General features: G+C 45.4%; 1 protein-coding gene and 1 long non-coding RNA gene across 3 annotated transcripts in view; one reads left to right on the forward strand and one right to left on the reverse strand.

The window, feature by feature from the left end:
• The window catches only part of PTPN9 (protein tyrosine phosphatase non-receptor type 9), a 166,798-nt gene that overhangs the window by 129,368 nt on the left and 12,649 nt on the right, over nucleotides 1–24,781 (forward strand). For both annotated transcript variants that reach the window (XM_070429954.1, XM_070429958.1), the window contains 2 exons: nucleotides 2,552–2,880; nucleotides 21,343–21,436. In XM_070429954.1, the coding sequence (XP_070286055.1) occupies nucleotides 2,552–2,880; nucleotides 21,343–21,436 (423 nt within the window). The remainder of the gene's footprint in view (nucleotides 1–2,551; nucleotides 2,881–21,342; nucleotides 21,437–24,781) is intronic.
• Nucleotides 4,861–24,781, reverse strand: part of LOC139020331 (uncharacterized) — a 30,641-nt gene continuing 10,720 nt past the window's right edge. Inside the window, exons 2-3 of the long non-coding RNA XR_011473297.1 lie at nucleotides 10,292–10,437; nucleotides 4,861–4,955 (exon numbers count right to left, since the gene is read on the reverse strand). This is a non-coding gene — a long non-coding RNA (uncharacterized lncRNA). The remainder of the gene's footprint in view (nucleotides 4,956–10,291; nucleotides 10,438–24,781) is intronic.

Here is a 24,781-nt window from a genome sequence, read left to right on the forward strand (position 1 = left end):
CCTGGGCTGCCAGAGGGATGTCTGATTGCCAGCTTAGGCCTGATCCCCTGGGGAGTGGGCCTAAGCCAGCAGGTGGTCATCCCCCGAGGGGTCCCAGACTGCGAGAGGGCACAGGCCAGGCTGAGGGACCGCCCCCACCAGTGCACAAATTTTTGTGCACCAGGCCTCTAGTGTATAATTGCATTAGTTGAATGGGTGTTTGACTTTGCTCAACAAGAAATACCATTCAGCCCTAACCGGTTTGGCTCAGTGGATAGAGCGTCGGCCTGCTGACTGAAAGGTCCCAGGTTCGATTCCGGCCAAGGGCATGTACCTTGGTTGCAGGCACATCCCCAGTGGGGAGTGTACAAGAGGCAGCTGATCCATGTTTCTCTCTCATCAATGTTTCTAACTCTCTATCCCTCTCCCTTCCTCTCTGTGAAAAATCAATAAAATATTTTAAAAAAGGAAATACCATTCAGTCCTAGACCACCAAGGGGGCAGAGAAGAATATTTCACTATGTCTCTTTCTACCTAAATTTCTGGCATTTTCACTTCAGTGCCTGGGCAAACACTCTATCCACTGAGCCAAACCGGCTGGGGTATGGCATTTTCTTTTAAAACAGCTTGTTGCTTCCTAACTTCAAAAGTGTTATCTTAATTCCATTATTCTGTGAGTGTTCCAGGACTGAAAGATTATGGTTTTACTAATTCATTCATTCATTTCTACCCTTGAAAGAAAGGGCATATGAAACATTGACACAATTGGATTTAAGATAATAAAGTTGTTGTGGAATGTTATCAGAGATTTTTGTAGTATAGGATTATGAGGTAATATGAATAATAACAATGCAGGTCTTTATAGTTGAGGTGACTTGAGTTGGCAAGGGGAAACTGATTTGGTTCTATGGAACTACTTAGGGACCTAATGACTCAGAGTAGGGGAGATCTTTCCTAATATAACTCTTTGAGAAGACTCCTTAGGCAAGTTTTTACACTTTTATATTCAAACATAAATGCGTGTATAAACTCAAAATATATTGAGGACCTTTACAATCCAGGCTCTGGGCCTTGGGAATGAAAAATTGCTGAAGACAGTCCTTATCCTAGAGGAGTTCATGGTCCTGATAGGGGACAGAGACAGACAAGTGCAGAGAGAGGAGCGTTGCTCTGCAGGAGCATGCAGGAAAACATTGCCTGGGCAGATGGGATTCATAAGCTATAAGCTGTCCTTGAAGAGGCTGAGGAGGGAAAGAGGGCATTCCAGAAAAATGCAATAGCAAGAGAGGTCAGCACCTTCATTCCACATGGATTTCAAGAATAACCAACTAGGCTAATATTGTCCAGTATGGCTGGGTTCCAGCAGACAGCAGAATTAGGTATTATGCTGACTTCCCCAGCATTTTTCCTGGGCTACCCTGTGTATGGGTGACTTGTCTTGTTACTTTCATAGAAACCTGTCTCTAAGAATATTCATACAAAGCTATGAATAAAGTAAATTATAACAGGCTTAGTATAAAGTTGACAAAAATAACCACTACCTATTCATTCTTTTTTTTTTTTTTTAAATTTTTTTTTTATTTTTCGCTTAAAGTATTACAAAGGGTATTACATAAGTGTCCTTTTTTCCCCCCCGCCCTTGACAAACCCCTACCCTCCCTTACCCCCCAGTGTCTTATGTCCATTAGTTATGCTTATATGCATGCATACAAGTCCTTCGGTTGATCTCTTACTCCCCTCCCTCCTGCCCCCCAACTCTCTCTGGCCTTCCCACTGCAGTTTGACAATCAGTTTGAGGCAGCTCTGCCTCTGTTACCTATTCATTCTTGGTAGTCAAAAGATGAATACCCTCAGCAGATGTTACTGGGAAGCCTTGTTAATAGCATAAAATAACGCCTTTGTTCACTATACCTTCCTTTTAGAGGGTATATAATAGAGCACCTATTTTCAGGAGTGAATTTGCTATACCTTCTGGAAATTTGATATACATTCTCTGGGAAATTCAAAAGACTTCAATCCCAGACAGATGAAGTACAGTGTATTTTTACAAGTATACTAAGTATTGCAAGTAAATTTCATCCTGTTCTCCAAACCTAATATTATTTTATATTAGTTTTAGGTGTATAGCATATTGGTTAGACAATCATAATTTACAGTGTAACTGTCCCCTCCACCCCCGTAATTTAAGTGCCTACCTCGTACCATATTGACTATATTCCCTGTGCTGTACTTTATGTCCCTGAAGCACATTTGTTCCTTTTTAGAAAAATATATTTTATTGATTTCAGAGAGGAAGGGAGAGGGAGAGAGAGATAGAAACATCAATGACGAGAGAGAATCATTGATTGGCTGCCTCCTGCATGCCTCCTGATGGGGATTGATCTCGCAACCCGGCATGTGCCCTTGACCAGAATCGAACCTGGAACCCTTCAGTGCACAGGCCAATGCTCTATCCACCGAGCCAAATCGACTAGGGCCACATTTGTTCTTTATCTTCATTATTTGTCCCCCCCCCCCCCCACACACACACACAGACATACACATACTCACATGGTTCTTTCTGGCCTTCCAGATTCAGATATTAAAGACATCCGAGGTTACCCAGCACCTGCCCAGAGAGTGCCTTCCAGAAAACCTGGGTGGGTACGTCAAAATGGACCTCGCCACTTGGAATTTCCAGTTCCTACCCCAGATGAATGGCCACCCGGATCCCTTCGATGAGATCATCTTGTTCTCCCTCCCTCCTGCTTTAGACTGGGACTCAGTGCATGTTCCAGGTCCTCATGCCATGACTATCCAAGAGCTGATGAATTATGTTAGCACCAGGCAAAAGCGGGGAATATATGAGGAATATGAAGACATTCGTCGTGAGAACCCTGTTGGCACTTTCCACTGTTCCATGTAAGTAGGAAAAAGGTTTGAGCCAACTAGGATGCTCTGGCACGGGGTGGCAACAGCTCCTTCCACACCTCACGTCCTTAACTGAGATTTCCTGGGTTAGGGAGCATCACTGTACTTAGATGATGGTTTCTCTCCTCCAGAAAGAGGCATTTCCTGCTTTGGTACTTGTTGCCAATATCCTGTGTTCTGAAATTTCTGATGATCTTTGGTACCAAAAAGGGGAACCCTTAATAATGAACACATTTTTAAAATATTTTCCTTAAATGCAGATATTTTTAGAAAAAAAAACAACAACACAAAAATGTCCTGTCCTCAGAGTGAAATTTGGTCGTTTCATTTAGGCAGTTTCTCTATAGAGCATTTATAGTATAACATTATTTTTTGAGGGAAGGGTGCAGATGCATTCAAAATATTCATGGAAGCATTTGAGATATTGCTTCCCAGCAATTGTCAGTTTTGCCTCAAATAAATTCTTATAAAAATTCTCTGCAGGGTTAGACATTCTTTTTTTTTTTAATCCTCACCTGAGGATATATTTTTCCATTGATTTTCAGATAGAGTGAGGGGATGGAGAGAGAGAGAAAGAACGACACATCAGTTGGTTGCCTCCGGCATGCACCCCAACTGGGTTGGGGGTTGAATCTGCAACTGAGATATGTGCCCTTGACCTGGAATCAAACCCCCGATCCTCTGGTTCGAGGGCCGCCACTCTAACCACTGAGCAACTGGCCAGGGCAGAGACATTCTTAAGTCAACATGTATTCTGGTCTCCTGGCAAGAAGTGGGAGGAGGGCTAGGAGTTTTAGTAATAATTAACTGAGATCAAGGTAAACAACTAGCTGAATATATTTCCACATGAGTCTCTCTTCTACCAGTGATTCTCAACCTTCTGGCCCTTTAAATATAGTTTCTCATGTTGTGACCCAACCATAAAAATATTTTCGTTGCTACTTCCTAACTGTAATGTTGCTACTGTTATGAATCATAATGTAAATATCTGATATGCAGGATGGTCTTAGGCGACCCCTGTGAAAGGGTCGTTCGACTGCCAAAGGGGTCACGACCCACAGGTTGAGAACCGCTGACTTATGCTCATAAGGAAAGCTATTTGGAGTTTTCCTCAGAAAGCAGTAGCCACATCTCTAGATGCCATATTAAGTCAAAGTAAGTTTATATATCATGTTTTCTACAAAAGAACAGATTTTACAAAACTCATAGCTGTATATATTTTCTATTTGAAATTCTAATTTTCCTTTTCTCTCATACCATTTACGTTTGTCTAACAAATCATAACTGTGGACATTCCTAGTTCCCATATACTGTGAAGGATCAACCTAGTCTCAGAGCTTCCTCTCATTTGTGCTATTTCTTTTCTTCCTTGTGCCTGATTTCTAGTTACCCTAACAACAGCCTCATAGCGTGCTCCACGGATACCAAGCCTACACAGCCAATGCTCAGTTTTCCATTCTCTCTTGTTCTTTGCTTTCCAGAAGCATAAATACTGATGCACTGACTGATATAGTGACAGAATGCAGTACCTAGTGTTTTCCATTTCCATGTAAGGATTCAAAGATTCAGTTTTAAAAATCTTCCTCTGTCTTGAGAGTATCTCTACTAACTCCAGTTCTAAAACCAAGTAAATATTCTACAGTGCCTTGTAAAGGCAGAAAAATGATACCTAGTTTGTGAGGAAATGCCTGTGTTTCTGACAGAAACACTTCCAATCACTACAAGTTGTATCTCAGGGAGCCCAGCCTCAGAAATCCTCTACCGTTGTGACTCTAAGGACACCAGCCACCAGCCTTACAGTTAAGCTGTTTCTCTAAGCATCTGTATTCCAGAAAAATACAAATTAGTTGAAATATCTCCCAGCAAAACATATTTTAACAACAATAAGGATTTTTCAAAGAAACACAAGAACTATAGCAAACTGCAATGCTGTATTTTTTTTATCTCTGCTTATTCCTTCATACACTACTCACAGTTGTCCTTTGCAAATTTGATATTTAGAACTTAGTTTGCATTGGTGTCAGAGTTGGCAAAAGCAGCAAGAAGAAAGGGTCTGTAATTGGCCTCTGAAAAGAGAAAACAAAACAAACAAAAAACAAAAACAAAATGATTCAGAGTAAGAGAAGAGTTGCCTCTTAGAAATGTAGCCTATGGGATTTTCCTTCAACCCAAACTGTACTACAAAACTACCAGGTTAGTTTGTAACTGGTTCATAGCTACTTGATAACTGTTGTCGCAACAGAGCATAGATCAGGGGTGGGCAAACTTTTAGACTCGAGGGCCACAATGGGTTCTTAAACTGGACCAGAGGGCCGGAACAAAAGCATGGATGGAGTGTTTGTGTGAACTAATATAAATTCAAAGTAAACATCATTACATAAAAGGGTACGGTCTTTTTTTTTTTTTTAGTTTTATTCATTTCAAACGGGTCGGATCCGGCCCGCAGGCTGTAGTTTGCCCACGGCTGGCATAGATCATTTATCTTACTATTGCTCTCATTTATATTACCATGTTTTCATTGGCTGAAGCAGAAATCTCTCTCTCTAAGCTGAGCTCTGGAAATTGGCAAAGTTGTCCCAATGGGTCCCACCGAGGCTTAAATTCCAGCTTAGCCAAAAATCCCCTCTGTGACTTACACAAGTTATTTTCCTCCTCTGTACTTCAGTTTTCCTGTGATGTTAGACTCTGATATAGACCTATTGTCTAGCTTAAATGTTTTAGGAATCCATGATTCTGTGAGTACATTTTACTCTTTGTAATTCCTGTCCTGCATAATGTGCTGTAAAGAAGATGCAGGGAGAAAGCCTTTTAACAATAGGAAAATAATGATTTAGGAAACAGGTAAAGAAGTAAGAGAGAAGTGATGGAGAAAAAAATCAATACGCAGACCAAGAACGCAAGGAAAGTAGGAGAAGAAAAAGAGAAAGCACATATATCAATTCGGGGGGAGTATTCTTTTCTCCCACATTGCCCTTGTTTCTTCCCTAACAGTTCAAGATTCCTATATGCATCCAGTATTTTTCCCAACCAGTTTTTCCTCCTGTAGTTTTGAATCAGAGTTATATTGTGAAGCAGGGAGGAGCTCTGGGCACACTTGTCCTTGGATTCTTGACTTGTTCTAGTGCTTCTGCTGTGGGATCCTTGAGATGTCATTTCTACTATGACCCTGCTCTCCCCATTCAAAACACAGGTTTGGTCAGTCAGAGTGGCTAGGTTGTTTGAGTGTCCTGTGCACCAAAAGGTTGCTGGGCTTGATCCCAGTCAGGACACATGCCTGGATTGCAGGTTTGATCCACGTACATCAATGTTTCTCTCTCTCTCTGTCTGTCTCTCTCTCTCTTCCTCTCTTTGTTCCTTCTTTCTCCCTTCCTCTCTCTAAGCATTTCCTCAAGTGAGGATTAAAAAAAGCAGGTTTGAATTGTTCTCTTGGCACCAACCAAAACGGCTATTATGTTATAACTAGAGGCCTGGTGCACGAAATTCGTGCACTGGCGGGAGAGGGGTGTGTCCCTCAGCCCAGCCTGCATCCTCTCCAATCTGGAACCCTTCATAGGGGTCCTCAAACTATGGCCTGCGGGCCACATGCGGCCTGCCGAAAACATTTGTTTTTTTACTTCAAAATAAGATATGTGCAGTGTGCATAGGAATTTGTTCATAGTTTTTTTTTAAACTATAGTCCGGCCCTCCAACGGTCTGAGGGACAGTGAACTGGCCCCCTGTTTAAAAAGTTTGAGGACCCCTGCTTCAGGGGATCAGGCCTAACCCAGCAGTTGGACATCCCTCTCACAAAGCAGCTGGCTCCCAACTGCTTGCCTGCCTGACTGCCTGATTGCCCCTAACTGCTTCTGCCTGCCGGCTTGATCACTCCCTAACCACTCCCCTGCCGGCCCGGTTGCCCCCAACTGCCCTCCCCTGCCAGCCATCTTGTGGTGGCCATCTTGTAACCACATGGGGGCTGCCATCTTTGTGCACGGGCATAAGGGTCAATATGCATATTACCTCTTTATTATATAGGATTAGAAAACACATCCCAATTCTATGGAAGGATATCCTAATCTCACTTCTTTTTATTTTGTTTTGTTAATCCTCACCAGAGGATATTTTTCTGACTGGGGCGGGTGATCAAACCTGCAACCCAAGATATGTGCCCTTTACCAAAAATCAAATCAATGACCCTCCAATGAGCAGGCCAATGCTCTAAGCACTGAGAAACACCAGCCAGGGCCTAATCTTGCCTCTTTATTGAATGAATGAGCCCCCTACTTCAGGAGCAGAACCCAGAATCTACATCAAACTCCAGACCTCTGTCTTACTTCAAGTTCCAGACTCTGCCTTGGAATTCTAGCTTATGGCGTAAATATCAAGGTCCTCACTGTTGTCCAGGATGCCCATGGACCAAGACTTTCTCTTTTATTTTTTCTTCTCCTTACACATTATTTTTTAAAAAGATGTTTTTAAATTAACTTTTGTTATTAAATAATTGTAGATTCACATACAGTTGTAAGAAGTGATACAGAGAGATCACATGTACCTTTTCCACAATTTTCCCATGGTAACATCATAGTACAAAATCATAGCAAAATATTAGAACCAGATCTTAACATTGATATAGTCTATCAGTCTTATTTCAAATCTTCCCAGGTTTTGTGTTTGTGTGTGTGTGTGTATTCTTTGTAATTTTTATTATACACATAGATTTGTGTATCCATCACCACAGGAAAAGATACAAAAGAATCCCATTACCACATACCTCTGTCCCACCCCTCTCCATCCCTAATCCCTGCAACCACTAATCTATTCTCCATTACTATAATTTTGTAATTTCAAGAATGTTACTATATAAATAGAATCATACTGTATGTAACCTTTTTCCATTCAGTACAATTTACTAATGATTCACCTAAATTGTCATGTTTTAATAGTTAGTGCATTTTTATTGCTGAGTATTATTGTTATTATTATTAACTTACTAGAAGCCTGGTACATGAAATTTGTGCATGGGGGAGAGGGGCCCTTCAGCCCAGCCTGCATCCTCTCCAATCTGGGATCAGGCCTAAACTGGCAGTCGGACATCCCTCTCACAATCCGGAACTGCTGGCTCCCAACCACTCGCCTGCCTGCCTGCCTGCCTGATTGCCCCTAACCGCTTCTGCCTGCCAGCCTGATCACCCCCTAACCCAGGGGTGGGCAAACTTTTTGACTCGAGGGCCACAATGGGTTCTTAAACTGGACCGGAGGGCCGGAACAAAAGCATGGATGGAGTGTTTGTGTGAACTAATATAAATTCAAAGTAAACATCATTACATAAAAGGGTACGGTCTTTTTTTTTTTTTAGTTTTATTCATTTCAAACGGGTCGGATCCGGCCCGCGGGCCGTAGTTTGCCCACGGCTGCCCTAACCACTCCCCTGCTGGCCTGGTTGCCCCCAACTGCCCTCCCCTGCAGGCCTAGTCATCCCCAACTGTCATCCCCTGCTGGCCTGGTCTCCCCTAACTGCCTTCCCCTGCCAGCCTGGTCACCCCCAACTGTCCTTCCCTGCTGGCCTGGCTGCCCCCAAGTGCTCCCATGCCAGTCTTGTTGCCCCCAACTGCCCTCCCCTGCAGGCCTGGTTCCCCCCAACTGTCCTCCCCTGCCAGCCTGGTCTCCCCTAACTGCCCTCCCCTGCCAGCCTGGTCTCCCCTAACTGCCCTCCCCTGCAGGCCTGGTCACCCCCAACTGCCCTTCTCTGCTGGCCTGATTGCCCACAACTGCCCTCCCCTTGTGGCCATTTTGTGGTGGCCATCTTGTGACCACATGCGGGATGGCTATCTTGTGCGAGGGCATGATTGTCAATTTGCATATTACCTCTTTATTATATAGAATTCTGTAATTTTTTAAATTGAAGAGGTAAGTGTGCTTCTATGAAATGATAAAATATATTAAGTCTTATTAATTCCACTTTTTGTTCTGGAGGTAATGACCTACTTTTTAAAATTTGCTCTTAGTTTTCTATGTGCCTTATTTCTTTCTATGCTAAGTCGGATTTACTTTAAATTCTCATTTTATAAGTGGTCAAATATATAAAATAATTGGCTGGTTTTATTTTTTCCCTTGGAGACCTCACTTTCAAAACTTTTGGGGGGTTTTTGTTCAAGTCTAAACTGTGGTTGCTCCTCAGCTTTTATCCTGTTGTTTCCCCTCCCCACTTCCCTTGGGCTCTTCTTTCCTGAGATAACTGTCTAAGAGTGCAATTGCTAGGTCATATAGTGATTGTATGTTTTATTTATTTTTAAATTCTCACCTGGTAATATGTTTTTATTGATTTGAGAGAGAGAGAGAGAGAGAGAGAGAGAGAGAGGAGAGAGAGAGAAACATCAATGTGAGAGAAACATCAATCTGTTGCCTTCTGCACTTGCCCCGACAGGGGATTGACCCTCAACATGGGTATATGCCCTGACTGGGAATTGAACCAGCGCACTTTGGTATACAGGATGACACTCCAGCCAACTGAGCCACATTGGCCAGGGTTGATGATTATCTTAGATTGTCAAATTAAAAAGTGACAACAGCCGCTTGGCAGGTGTGGCTCAGCAGTTGAGCATTGGACCCATGAACCAGGAGATTCAGGGTTCGCTTCCTGGTCAGGGCACATGCCCAGGCTGCAGGCTTGAACCCCAGTGTGGTGCGTGCAGGAGACAGCCAATTGATGATTCTCTATTGATGTTTCTCTCTCCCTCTCCCTTTCTCTCTCTGAAATCAATAAAAATATCTATTTTTTAAAATGACAACAGCCAACACAACAATAGCCATTCTATGTGAATGAATCAAAATTATATCTATCTTTTTTGTCAGATTAGCAAAAATTATAATATATTTTTTGGTATGCTGCAAAATTTTAGTAGTTTATGTGTGCCATGAGATGAAAAAGGTTGAAAATTGTTGTATTACAGCATAGAATTCTAGGTTGGAAATAATTTTACCTCAGAATTTTTAATGCAATGTCTTTCTAATTACTAAAAATGCTACTTATTAGGGTCACCAAAGGAGGAACACATGAGGCCAAAAGGGGTAAAGAATTATGAATTTATTAGCTCATCTAGAAAACCCGATGGGCTGTGAGCCCCAAAATGGCACCAGCACCCATGGATGGGGAGTCAGAGGTTTTAAAGGACTCTGGGCGGGCTTTTTCTGGGCAGAGAATTCTCTGTGCAGGTCTGGAGGGGAAAGATAATGGTCTTAGCAAGTGGAATATGGTCTTAGCAAGTGAAATGTGGTCTCTGCGAAAGGGAATGTCCATTGTGAAATGGCCTGGAAATAAGTTCCTGGGGGAGGGGTATCGATCAATTATTCAATCAAACCTAACAATCCAGCCTTTTTGTTTTATGGAATAGGGACAAAGGTCATATCTTCCGTAATTACTTACTGCTGAGGTGGAGCATTGAGATCACAGGGGGTTGGACTTTGATTGCAGTCAGCTGGAACACTGTATAGATTCCTCATGGTTGGAATGAGGGGTTGCAGCAGCGTGGTTTCCCCAAGAGGCTGGTTGATGAAGGCTCGAAAACAGTCCTGAAGGAAAGATGAAAAATGGCACAGAATATATGGGCCAAAATCGAGGATGAAGTATAGGAATGTTAATGGTCCTATGAAGGGGAGTAGCCAGGTATACCAATTTATATTCTTTAGCCAGTAGTCCCATGAATTTGATTGACGTTCCCTGATCTTTGTGGCCCTCTCTGTTAGTTTTTGGGTGGCATCCCTGACTAGGCCAGATCGATTGACATACTACTAAAAGCAACTCTTCCTCTAGACCAGTGATGGCGAACCTATGACACACGTGTCAGAGGTGACGCGTGAACTCATTGTTTTGGTTGATTTTTCTTTGTTAAATGGCATTTAAATATATAAAATAAATATCAAAAATATAAATCTTTGTTTTACTATGGTTGCAAATATCAAAAAATTTCTATACGTGACACGACACCAGAGTTAAGTTAGGGTTTTTCAAAATGCTGACACACCGAGCTCAAAAGGTTCGCCATCACTGCTCTAGACAGTGGTTCTCAACCTTCTGGCCCTTTAAATACAGTTCCTCATGTTGTGACCCAACCATAAAATTATTTTTATTGCTACTTCATAACTGTAATGTTGCTACTGTTATGAATCATAATGTAAATATCTGATATGCAGGGTGGTCTTAGGTGACCCCTGTGAAAGGGTCATTCGACCGCCAAAGGGGTCACGACCCACAGGTTGAGAACCACTGCTCTAGAAAGAGTCATAGACTCCCTTTTTCTGCTGTAATGAAGTCTAGTCCTCTTCTGTTCTAGAGGGTGACAGCAGCTAGCGAGTCTGTCTGATCCTGAATCTGAACTAAATTTTTGGCAATAGCATCTAGGCTTTCTTGTAGGTCCTGAGACAGAATTTCAAGATACGATAGAGCAGTGGTTAGGTCCCCTATGCCAGTTCCAACCCCTGCTGTGATACTGAGGATTATTAGGAGAGGGATTATCTAGATTCCCCTTTTGTGTGTTATATAGTGCGTTACGGGGACAGGTCAAAACTGATTTTGGGGGGCTACATCTACACTGAGTGAGAAATAGACGAGAGTACAGGTTCCTGTCCAGTTGGTGGGGAGGCAGATGTATGTGTTTTCCCCACAGAGGAAGAAGAATCCCTGATCATGGAGACAAGTTGAAAGGTGTAAGGGGAAGAGGTGGACTAAAGGGTATAAGGTTCCTTTTCCCAGTTCTGCACTCCAAATCGAAAGGGTAGATTTCAAGGCGTTACCGATAAGGGGTGACAGATGAGTGGCTGAGATTCTATTGCAGTGAAAGTGGGCGTGAATGCTAGAATGGGTTGTTATCCAAGGGAAAAGAGAAAGGGAAGAAAAGGAGCAGTTGAAGCCTCCGGCCTGGGTGGTTGGATAAGAAATAAAACGGACCGGCTGTAGGAAATAACCATTGGCTTCGTGGAGACCTGGTAGTCAACTCGTTGGGACCAATGGCTGTTCGGTAGTTCTAGGTTGACTGTGGTGTTGCAAGCTGATGATGGGAGATGGCCTATTGATATATTGCCCTGTGACCTTGTAAAGCATACAGGGGTGTGTAGAGTGATAGGACCTGTGACCTGGAGGGAGGAAGGAGCTACCTTAGTAAGAGATAGAATACAGGTATAGAAGAGAAGGAAGGCTTGATTTGCCTGGGCTATAGGATAATTACCTAGAAGGTTGTCTGCCTTTTTTTTTTTTTTTTTAATATATTTTTATTGATTTCAGAGAGGAAGGGAGAGGGATAGAGAGATAGAAAGATCAATGATGAGAGAGAATCATTGATCAGCTGCCTCCTGCACACCCCCTACTGGGGATCGAGCCCCAAACCAAGGCATGTGCCCTTGATCAGAATCAAACCCAGGACCCTTCAGTTTGCAGGCCAACGTTCTATCCACTGAGCCAAACCAGCTAGGGCGGTGTCTGCCTTTTTGAGAAATATAGTTCCCTTTTCCTTTTTATAAGTGAGAGTGATTTTTGCCTGATCCCATCTATTAATTGGTATAGGGATGGTGGTATATGCTGAAGAGGAGAGAGAAAGGCAGAGCCAGCAATTCCTGGCTTAGGTTGGATTGGTCTGGTTTAGGAGGGAACGGGTAAGGTTGAGTGTTCATTTGAGACGAGTGGACGTGAGAAATTTCCTTACGGGAGTAGGAGAGGAGGGCTGGGATAGGATGAGAAGGAGAGCTAATCCCCACTTCCAGGGTTGGGATCATCCCCAGGTGGGGAAAGGGTATGTTGAGGATCTAGAAAGAAGGAAATCTCGGCCCATGGGTAATAAAAAGTCCCCTTGTAGAGGGGAGCCCCATAGAAAGGTGAGAATCCTGATGCAAAGGGAGAGGGGGCAGTAGCTAGGACCTGGAGGGTTTGCATTGGGAGAGAAGGTGGGCTTGCAGGGAGGTCAGGGTTATTGGGGTCAGTGCACAGGGGGCACGTGCAGGGTTGCTCACTGATTCATCCTCTTCTTCTGGGATGCGGGTAAGATGGAGTCTGGTGGGCCTGATCTGGTGGCTGTGATACTTAGGGGACTCCAGCTCATTTGATGGTGGTGTTCCAGGAACGGGTTTTAATCTGGAAAGGTGGAACCATGGGGTGTGCCCCGATAGTGTAGCTGCAGTTGGGGTAGTTAGGAGTACCTGACAAGGGCCTTGCCATCGGGGCTGTAAATTATTTGGTGGATGGATTTCCTTTAGGAGGACCCAGTCCCCTGGCTGTAGAGGAGTAGGGGGATGTCTGCCGTAAAAGGTCGAGGGAGGACCTGATCAGCATGTTCTCCCAGTAACTGTCAGACGAGATTTAAAATGGGGACATAGTCTCCTAGAGGGGTCTCTGTGGAAGGGAAGTTTCCTAATAAGAAGGGTCTTCCATGCATGAGTTCAAAGGGACTAAGAAAGGAGGGTGCACGGGGGGTTGCCCTGATGTACATAAGGGCTAGAGATAGGAGAGTACTCCAAGGTTCTTTAGTTTTGAGAGTTAATTTAATTAGGTGAGACTTAATTAAGGAATTCACCTTTTCTACCTTGCCTGAAGATTGGGGCCAGTAGGGGTGTTAGTTCCACTGGATGTTCAGAGTGGAGGAGACCTGTTGAGTTATTTGAGATATGAAAGCAGGTCCATTATCTGATTGTAATGAGGTGGGTCGGATATAGTGGGGAATGGCTTCTACCCAGCCTGAGAAGGCATCTAAGAGAGTTAAGAGATATTTGATTGAAGTCAATTTTTCAGTCTTGTCCAGGGATTTGGCCCCTAGCCTGATGAGTGGGGAAAAGAAGGAGGTTTAATCGAACCTGTCCTTGGGGAGATACGGAGCAACATGTAGAACAGGTTTTGGTGATATCTTGCAGTAGGGAGGCTAGGCTAGGACATGGCCTGTAAGATATCATGGGTCTGTCCCTGGGGAAGGATATATTTTCCCTGAAATTTTAACCATGGATCTTCCTGAGTGGCCCCAAGAGCTAATAGGGACTGAAGTTCCTCTGGAGTGTATTTGGGTGTTAGATGGGGTATAGCTAAGAGTTGGGGAGATGGAGGCTTCCTCTGAGCTGCTGCCTTGGCTTCCTGGTCTGCTTTGTTATCTCCCTGTATTATGGGATCATTCCTGACTCAGTGTCCTTTGCAGTGTATGACTCTTAAGAAGGCTAGAAAAGGGGAGAGAGGTTCCTAAATTCCAAGCAGGAAGACCTGTTGAGGCTTTCAATGATAGTGTCAAGGACTGTGAATGAGCGGTGGAAATAAAGAAAGTCTAAGCTCAGATATAAGGACATAAACAACAGGAGAGAGCCTGGGTGGGGCTGCTTTAGCTTACTAGGAGGGAAGGGGTCCCTTCGGACGTCAGGGGTGATCAGATTCTGACTCACTGGACAAACTTTTTGCAAGTAACAAATAACCAGCTTAGCCAAAAAGTAAACAAATAGCATTTCTTAGGTTGACATTTCACAAATAACCAGATTAGCCAAAAAGTAAACAAATAGCATTTCTTAAGTTGACATTTGTCAACACATTTTAAACACACTCTTACTTTCAGGAAAATATACATTCAACAAAGTACAAGAGATCATCTGTAATAAAAGCTAAGAGCAGGCGAATTTAAAACTTGTCTAGCAATCAGTTTCAGTATTTTGTTATTTAAAAAATATTTAGATGTTTATCATTTAACCCAGCAATGCTCCAAAGGCTTTAAGTTAACAAAGAGTTTGGAAAATTACATTTAGGCCTATGAGGCTGGAGAAAAGGTAGGGGGAGTGGGGAGCAAGCCCTGCAGCCTGTTCTAGGACTGCAGTTTCCAGGCCTCCAGCTGCTTGGATTTAAAACTGCCACATTTTTCCTTAGAAATAATATGCTAAGGTTTGGGTGATAATGAGTTCAGCTTCTGATAATAGCAGGACTGTTAAGTTAGTGTTTGTAATTTTGCAGTAACGAAAGTTGTTCTTTGGGAAGTGGGTGGGGTTGTGAGAAGGCACTGAGGTGAGAGCAGTTTTCAGAGCATTAAAGAGGGTGAGAATGCTGGACTTGGGATCTAAAGGCTCAGTGAGGAGTCCCTTTGCTCATCATAGAGGAGTTTTGCGAGAAGACTAAAGTTGGGAACCCAAAGGTGAGAGTATTCAGGGAACCCAAGAAAGGAGAGTATTTCTTGTCTAGAGGAGGGAACAGTCATGGAGGAGATAAGACATTTAAGGTTCAAGGTAATGGCTTGGCTCTGTGGGGTGAGAGTGAAACTGAGGTAGGTGACTGTGGTTCGAAACAACTGGGCTTTATGAGGGGATGCATAGTAGCCCCAGTCGGGCATGGAGGTAGAACAAGAAAAGAGTGAATAAAGGGGGAATTTAGTAAGATGCAGTGTAGAGGTGAGGTGGCTAATGGCTGTGAGATTAATCCATCACCCCCATAATAGAGATTGAGGAGGGGACAAGGGTTCCAGCAACTTTGGGGAGGACAGTATAAGTGGCCCCAGATTCAATTAAAAAGGAGATCGACTTACCTGCCACCACAATCATTACCTGAGGCTCTGTCCTGGTGATGTAAGTCTGTGGGGCCCTGTCAGGGCCTGGGCAGTTTCAGTCTTCAGTGGCCAGTCTCAGGAGGTCTGGGAGCCCCAAACCAGATCCAGAGGGCAGCATTGCTGGACTGGCTGAGGTCCAACCTGGAGGGGCCAGACTACAGTCTGATTTCCAGTGGTCTCTTCCGCACCTTGGGCAGGGCCCAGGCAGGGGTCTCGGGTTTGAGCAGGACCTGGCCGAGTGTCTCCTTGTTGCACTTGAAGCATGGGCCTGGAGGAGGCTTAGCCCCTGACTTACCCTTGGTTGGAGGGCTGGCACTTCGTTTGGGGTTCGTGAGAGCGGTGGCTAGGAGCTGGAAGGCCTCCTTCTGGGCCTCAGCCTTGGCCTGATCTCACTTTTGTTTTTGGATTTGGGTCTCCTCGTCTCTATTATTAAAGACCTTAAAGGCCAGGTCAAAGAGGTCTTTTTGAGGTGGTTGTGGACCTGTATCTATTTTTCGAAATTTATGGTGTATGTTGGGAGCTGGTTGTGATATAAAAGGTTGTTCAGAGGAAGGTTCCCTCTGGGGAGGTGGGGTCTAAGATGGTAAGTTTCTGTAAGGCCTCCGTGAGCCAGGAGAGGAGGAGAGCTGGGTTTTCATCAGGGCCCCGAGTGATTTCATTAAGCTTGTCATAGTTGCCTGTCTTATGGGCAGCCTTTCTGAGTCCAGCAATGAGACAGGTGATTATATGGCTACAGATCCGGCGCCCTGGAGAAATAACCTGATAGTCCCATCTCTGCTCTGTTTGGGGGACTGTGTCAGCACCAACCGGGCTTGCCGCTGTGTCCTGTCTATGGAGGGCATGGACATGGTCCTGAGCTGCTAGCCAGGTGCGCTCCTTCTCCTCTGGGGTGAGAGAGGAGGACAGGAGGACATAGATGTCGTGCCTGGTCAGGTCATAGGACTGGGTCAGGTACTCAAATTCCTTAGTAAAGGTGGTTGGGTCAGTGGAAAAAGACCTGAGATGCCTCTCAATCGGTGTGAGGTCAGACATAGAGAATGGGACATGGACTGGGACTATTCCCTCAGTTCCTGCTCCCTCCCTCAGGGGTGGAATGGGCTCGGGAATAGAAGAAGCTGTTGAGGAAGGTGGTCTTTGGGTGGCCCGAGAGCGAGTGTTAGGTGGGATAAGGCTGTTTTGGAGCTCACAATCTCAGGATTTGGGCTCTCAGGGGCTGGGGGAGAAGATGGTTGCTGGTTAGGAGGGCCTGGGTTTTGGGATCTACTGCAGGTGAGGGAGGGGGCGTGTAAGGGGATGGAGGTCAGTGGTCTGCTGGGTCAAAAGTAGATTCATAAAAAAAAAAGTAGATTCAGAATCAGAAGTGTTAGGGGTATGATGTTTTTCGTGAAGGAGAAGGATCTGATGGGTAGAGCAGGACTGACAGAGAGAGGGTCAAGACTGAAGGGTGAGAAAGGCCTGCACGTAAGGAATCTCTGACCATATTCCATTGCAGTTGACAGCAATTATCTAAATCACAAAATGTGTTAAAATTGAAAGTGCTGTTTTCAGGCCATTGAGACTTATTATCTTTTTATATTGTGGCCAGTGTTACAAAAGAAAATACAGTGCTTGGGCATGATCTCCCCCATGAGTGTAGCGTGGCCCACAAGATAGGAAGGGTGATTAACAGACCACAAATCCAAAGGTGACTGTTTAGGGCAGGCATCCCCAGTGCTAAACAAATCACCACGAGAAACGAGGGGGTGACCCTCTGGACTGGGGGTCCCCAATCCAGAAGGACTCAAAGCCAAACAGCTGAGGAGTCTTCTGGCCTAGTGCTAGGACTTTCGAGATGAGAGACTTTTAAGAAGTCAATGAGAGAGAATGGGCAGAAGACTCAAGATGAGGGAAATTGTGGAACGTCACTCACCTAGAGTAGATTGGCCGGTGTGGGATGGTCAGTAATGGAGAAGGAGAGATTCCTGATCCAGCATCCTCCTTCGCTGGTTCAGGAAGATCCATAAGGGAGGGAGGCCTAATCAAGGCTGGCAATGGAGTCAACCAAGTAGAATTCGGAGGTAAGCCCAGGTTGAGCTGCTGCCTACTGCTCTCCAGATAGCAAACTTGGGGTGACCAAAGCCAGAGCGATGGCTCCCCGTCCCCGTGGAACCCCCTTGTGTTTCAGTACCAAATGTTGGGGTCGCTGAAGGAGGAACACACGAGGCCAAAGTGGTAAGGGATTATAAATTTACTAGAGGCCCGGTGCATGGATTTGTGCACTGGTGGGGTCCCTCGGCCTGGCTGGTGCTCTCTGACATCCCCTTAGGGGTCCCGGATTGCAAGAGGGCACAGGCCAGGCCGAGGGACCCCACCAGTGCACAATCGGGGCTGGGGAGGGACTGCTGGAGGGCTCCAGTATGTCCGACCCATCTCACCCAGTCCCGATTGGCCGGACCCCAGCAGCAAACTAACCTACTGGTCAGAGCGTCTGCCCCCTGGTGGTCAGTGCGCATCATAGCAACTGGTTGAATGAACAGTTGGACACTTGGCATATTAGGCTTTTTAAAATTTTATTTTATTGATTTTTTTACAGAGAGGAAGGGAGAGGGAGAGAGAGTTAGAAGCATCGATGAGAGAGAAACATCGATCAGCTGTCTCCTGCACACTCCCTATCGGGGGTGTGCCCACAAGTCCATGCCCTTGACTGGAATTGAACCTGGGACCCTTCAGTCCGCAGGCCGACACTCTATCCACTGAGCCAAACCGGTTAGGGCCATATTAGGTTTTTATTATATAGGATTTGGTCATCTGAATACCAGATGGTCTGAGCCCCCAAATGGCACCAGCACCCAGGGACTGGGAGTCAGAGATTTTTAAAGGACTATAGGCGGGCTTTTTCTGGGCTGAGAATTCTCTAGGTGAGTCCTGAGGGGAAAGATAATGAATGGTCTTAGCAAGTGGAATGTCCTTTGTGAAATGGCCTGAAAGTAAATTCCCGAGGGAGGGGTATCAATTCAATTATTCGATCAAACCTAAAACTACTAAATTGTTTGATGTTATTCTTATTCCTTCTCGAGTCTTTCTAAATATTTTTTTTTCCTTTGGACATTTTTAGATCTGTATCTTTCTGTTTAAAAATGTCACAATGATGTGCCTTGGTGTGGATCCTTTTTTCCATTCATTTTGTTAGGTGTGTAATAGGTTCTTTTACTTTGAAAGCTTGTGTTCTTTAATTCTGGGACTTTTTGAAACTTTCTTTCCCATTCTTTCTTTCCTTGTATTCTGTCAATTCTTTCTCATTGGGATGTTCCTGTTAGTCTTGTTACATTTCCTAAAGCAGAGATTGACAAATTTTTTCTTAAAGGGCAAGATGGTAAATATTTTAGGCTCATGGGCCTTTGCAGTCTGTTGTAAGTATTCAACTCTGCCATTGTAGTGTGAACGTAGCCACAGACAGTACTAAACTGATGGGCTTAGTACAATTAAACTTTTACTTATAAACACAGGTAGCCAGGTCAAAGTTTGCCAAGTTCTGTCTAGAATGATTCTCTTATTTTCTTAAATTTTTCATATTTTGCATCACTTTGACTTTTTGTTCCCTATTCTGGGAAATTTCCTCTACTTTCTCTTTTGTCTTTCTTTTAAAATTATTATCTGGGATATATATATTTTTTTAATTTCTAAGAGCTTTTCTTCTTTGTTCCTTTTTCATTGCATCCTATTCTTATTTCATGATGCAGTACTTTTTTTCTTTGAGGTTATTAATTATACCCTTTTAGAGCTCATTTTCTCATTAACTCTGTTTTGTGCTCTCCCCCGCTCCCCAAGTATTTGAATTGGTCTCTTTTGTGCTATGGGCTTTCCTTAATTATCTGGAGATCCTTGGCTGTTAGTTCATACTTAGGAGTGGGGTCCTTAAAAGCTGCTTGGCCCTAGCTAATTAGGCTTAGTGATAGAGCACTGGCCTTGGGACTGAGGGGTCCCGGGTTCGATTCCAGTCTAGGGCACATGCCCAGGTTGCAGGCTCGATCCCCAGTCAGGGGTGTGCAGGAGCTGTGTTGCGGGCAGCCGATCAGTGTTTCTCTCTCATCTTTGATGTTTCAACTTCTCTCTCCCTCTCCCTTCCTCTCTGGAAAAAATGAAAAAGAAGAAGAAGAAGAAGAAGAAGAAGAAGAAGAAGAAGAAGAATGGAATCTTCTTTAAAAAAAAAAAAGGCTGCTTGGAAGCACTGTTAGCATGAGTGAGCTTCAAATTAAACTAATCAGCTAGCTTGTTGTTTGATTTACTCCAAATGACAGAATTCTTTTATGTAGGGCTATTCACTTTTTCCAGAGAGGAATTCTCCACTCTCTTGCCTGGTAGGGTCCAAGTCTGGATATGAGTGTAAGACAGGATAGGACAGGGGAGTGGGGCACGCTGTTCACACTGTCCGTCATTCAGATTTTATTTATTCCTGTTTTCAGTCCTGTGCCTCACCTTGCCTTCCAGGGTGTGGGATCTATAACGGTGAGTCATTATGTATCTCTATAAATACTTCTACGGTCCTAGCTCGCTCTTTCTTTCTTTCTTTCTTTCTTTCTTTCTTTCTTTCTTTCTCTCCTTTCTTATTAATTTCAGAGAGGAAAGGGGAGGGACAGGTAGAAACATCAATGATGAGAGAGAGAATCACTGATCGGCTGCCTCCTGCATGCCCCCTTCTGGAGATGGAGCCGGAAGCTCCGCATGTGCCCTGACTGGGTATCGAACTATGACCTCCTGGTTCATAGATTGATGCTCAACCACTAAGCCATGCTGGTCTGGAGGTCCTAGCTTTCTATAATTGGCCAAGTCAGCAAAAAATCTTTCCAATTTTCTCACTGCCAAAATGGGTTTAATCCTCTTTGTCTACTTATGTCTCTGCTGTCACTTCTGGGTTTGTACTGATTAGTTCCTATTATTAAAATTTATTTCTTTATTTATTTATTATTTTTACTAGAAGCCCAGTGCATGAATTTGTGCACCAGAGGGGTCCCTCGGCCTGGCTTCCGGGTTTGGCCGAAACTGGCTCTCTGACATCCCCCAAGGGGTCCCGGATTTCGAGAGGGCATAGGCCAGGCCGGGGGACCCCACTGGTGCACGATCGGGGCCAGGGAGGGATGCAGGAGGTTGACCAGCCAGGAAGGGACTGCAGGAGGGCTCCAAGGTGTGTCTGGCCTGTCTCGCTCAATCCCGATCAGCCAGACCCCAGCAGCAAGCTAACTTACTGGTCAGAGTGTCTGCCTCCTGGTAGTCAGTGCAAGTCATAGTGAGTGGTTGAGCGGCCTTAGCATATCATTAGCATATTACACTTTGGTTGAACGGACGATTGAACAACTGGACACTTAGCATATTAGGCTTTTATTATATAGAATTTTAGAGAGAGAGAGAGGAAGGGAGAGGGATAGAGAGATAGAAACATGGCTGAGGTAGGAACACCCCCCAGTGAGGACTGAGCCCACAACCCTGGCTTGTGCCCCAAACAGGAATTGAACTGTGACCTCTTGGTTCCTAGGTCAATGCTCAAACACTGAGCCACAACTGAAGGGGCTCCTTTTTTATTTTAATGAGACTGCTGGAGGGACTGGCGTCAAACATGTTATCAGCCTACCTTGTTAAACTGGAACTTAAGAGATTTATTTTGAAAATCTTTTTGGAAATAAGTAGTAGAAAATTTTATTTTCAGCTAGATTTTTTTGGTGTTGTACCTCTATTTCTCTTTTTTGAATGGAAATATTTCTATAGTACTTACTTATTACTAAAATATTAAATGATATGGAATTATATAGACTAGATCATGAAAAGCTCAATATACCTGCCCTCGACAGTAACTGACACCCACCTTAGCACTGCCAGGCTTTGTACGTACACATACATACTACCCCCACTTTTTTTCTTTCTTTATTTTGCTTGTTAATTTCATTTTCTTCAGGTCTCCAGGAAACCTAGAGAAGAACCGCTATGGGGATGTTCCCTGCCTGGACCAAACAAGAGTAAAACTGATAAAACGAAGTGGCCACACTCAGGTAGACAGATAAATTCCATCTTTTCAAGAGTACTGAGGGAAATTTAAGTCTCTTACAAAGTAAAGCTTACTAATACTATAGTTGAAAGAACATGGATTCTAAGTCAGAAAGATACTGTTTGAGTTTTAATATTGCTACATACTAGTCTATTGTTACCATAGGCAAGTCCCTATATGTCCATCTTATAGTAGTAAGTGGAGATTAAAAGACATACTTTATGTAAATGCTGATAGTACAAGGTCTGGTATATTGTAGGTGCCTGGTAAATGTTCAATTATTGTCCTGGCTGGTTGTGGCTAAGGTGGTTGAGCATCATCCCATGCACTAGGAGGTCACTGGTTCGATTCCGGGTCAGGGCACATGCCTGGGTTGTTGGCTCAATCCCCAGTGTGGGGTGTGCAAGAGGCAGCTGATTGATGTTTCTCTCTCATCAATGTTTCTATCTCTCTCTCTCTCCCTCTCCCTTCCTCTCTCTGAAATCAATAGATATATATTTTTTAATCACATATAATGCATTAGTAGAGATGTTTAGTGAAAATGTTCAAACATTTAACATCAGTGTTTTGTCCTCATTTGGATCTACTTTTTGAGTTAATATAACAGTTTTCTAGAGCACATCATTTTTATTTCCTTTTAAGTACAAGGTGATGTCACTGGAAAGCTTATTCTAAACCAGAAAAATCTATTAGCATAACATTAGCAGTTGTTTTTTTCATTCATCCTTACCTCATGCATTGTCTATAGCATAATCATTCACTTACTCCTTTTTTTAAAAAATATTTTTATTGATTTCAGAGAGGAAAGGAGAGAGAGCGAAACATAGGAACATCAATGATGACAGGGAATCATTGATCGACTTCCCCCTGCATGCCCCCTACTGGAGATTGAGCCTGCAATCTGGGCATGTGCCCTGACCAGGAACCCAAGTATGACCTCTTGGTTCATAAGTCGACGCTCAACGACTGAGCCACACTGGCTGGGCCACTTACTCCTTTTTAAAGTCCTCCTTAATATAATTTGTTTACAGCAACATCCAGCACTTATAATTTTGAGGTCAATGACTAAAAAAGTATTACATTTTTTTTCTTTTCCCTTCTTTTTTTTTTTTTTTTTTTTGGGGGGGCAATATTTATTTATTTATTTTTATTTTTTATTTTTTATTTTTTTTTATTTTTTAAAAATATTTTAATAATTTTTATTTCTTAAAGTATTACAAAGAGTATTACATATGTCTCCTTTTTTCCCCCCCTTGACATTCCCCCCGCCCCTACCCCCCCCCCCGCCCCGTGTCTTGTGTCCATTGGTTAATCTTATATGCATGCATATAAGTCCTTCAGTTGGTCTCTTAATCCCCCCCCCCAACCCTCCCCAGGCTTCCCACTGTAGTTTAACAGTCTGTTCAATGTTGCTCTGCTTCTGTATCTACCCCTGTTCATCAGTCCATACTGGTCCCCTTTATTTGTCCCAACCTCACTGGAGTAGTCTCAACCTCACCAGGGCCGTCTGAGCCTCACCAGGGCCGTTTCAACCTCACCGGGGTCGTCCCTACCTCACGGGGGCCGTTTCAACCTCACCGGGGTCGTCCCTACCTCACGGGGGCCGTTTCAACCTCACTGGGGTCGTCCCTACCACACCGGGGCCGTTTCAACCTGACCGGGGTTGTCCCTACTACATCGGGGCCGTTTCGACCTGACGGGGTTGTCCCTATCAGACCAGGGTCGTCCCTACCTCACGGGGGCTGTTTCAACCTCACCGGGGTCGTTCCTACCTCACGGGGGCCGTTTCAACCTCACCGGGGCCGTCCCGACCTCACCAGGGCCGTTTCGACCTTACCGGGGTTGTCGCTACCACACCGGGGCCGTTTCAACCTGACCGGGGTTGTCCCTACCACACCGGGGCCGTTTCGACCTGACCGGGGCTGTCCCTACCTCACGGGGGCCGTTTCAACCTCACCGGGGTCATCCCTACCTCACGGGGGCCGTTTCAACCTCACCGGGGTTGTCCCTACCACACCGGGGCCGTTTCGACCTGACCGGGGTTGTCCCTACCACACCGGGGCCGTTTCGACCTGACTGGGGTCGTCCCTACCTCACGGGGGCCGTTTCAACCTGACCGGGGTTGTCCCTACCACACCGGGGCTGTTTCAACCTGACCGGGGTTGTCCCTACCACACCGGGGCCGTTTCAACCTGACCGGGGTTGTCCCTACCACACCGGGGCCGTTTTGACCTGACCGGGGCCGTCCCTACCTCACGGGGGCCGTTTCAACCTCACCGGGGTCGTCCCTACCACACTGGGGCCGTTTCAACCTGACCGGGGTCGTCCCTACCTCACGGGGGCCGTTTCAACCTCACGGGGGTCGTCCCTACCTCACGGGGGCCGTTTCAACCTCACCGGGGTTGTTCCTACCACACCGGGGCCGTTTCGACCTGACCAGGGTCGTCCCTACCTCACGGGGGCCGTTTCAACCTGACCGGGGTTGTCCCTACCACACCGGGGCTGTTTCAACCTGACCGGGGTTGTCCCTACCACACCGGGGCCGTTTCGACCTGACTGGGGTCGTCCCTACCTCACGGGGGCTGTTTCAACCTCACCGGGGTCGTCCCTACCTCACGGGGGCTGTTTCAACCTCACCGGGGTCGTCCCTACCACACCGGGGCCGTTTCGACCTGACCGGGGCCGTCCCTACCTCACGGGGGCCGTTTCAACCTCACCGGGGTCATCCCTACCTCACGGGGGCCGTTTCGACCTGACCGGGGTTGTCCCTACCACACCGGGGCCGTTTCGACCTGACTGGGGTCGTCCCTACCTCACGGGGGCCGTTTCAACCTCACGGGGGTCGTCCCTACCTCACGGGGGCTGTTTCAACCTCACCAGGCTCGTCCCTACCACACCGGGGCCGTTTCGACCTTACCGGGGTTGTCCCTACCACACCGGGGCCGTTTCGACCTGACCGGGGTTGTCCCTACCACACCGGGGCTGTTTCAACCTGACCGGGGTTGTCCCTACCACACCGGGGCCGTTTCGACCTGACTGGGGTCGTCCCTACCTCACGGGGGCTGTTTCAACCTCACCGGGGTCGTCCCTACCTCACGGGGGCTGTTTCAACCTCACCGGGGTCGTCCCTACCACACCGGGGCCGTTTCGACCTGACCGGGGCCGTCCCTACCTCACGGGGGCCGTTTCAACCTCACCGGGGTCATCCCTACCTCACGGGGGCCGTTTCGACCTGACCGGGGTTGTCCCTACCACACCGGGGCCGTTTCGACCTGACTGGGGTCGTCCCTACCTCACGGGGGCCGTTTCAACCTCACGGGGGTCGTCCCTACCTCACGGGGGCTGTTTC

The sequence above is a fragment of the Myotis yumanensis genome, unplaced genomic scaffold (genome assembly GCF_028538775.1).
Source record: "Myotis yumanensis isolate MYYU_CA2020_CCGP unplaced genomic scaffold, mMyoYum1.0.hap1 SCAF_1, whole genome shotgun sequence".
In the NCBI taxonomy this organism is placed as follows: Eukaryota; Metazoa; Chordata; class Mammalia; order Chiroptera; family Vespertilionidae; genus Myotis; species Myotis yumanensis.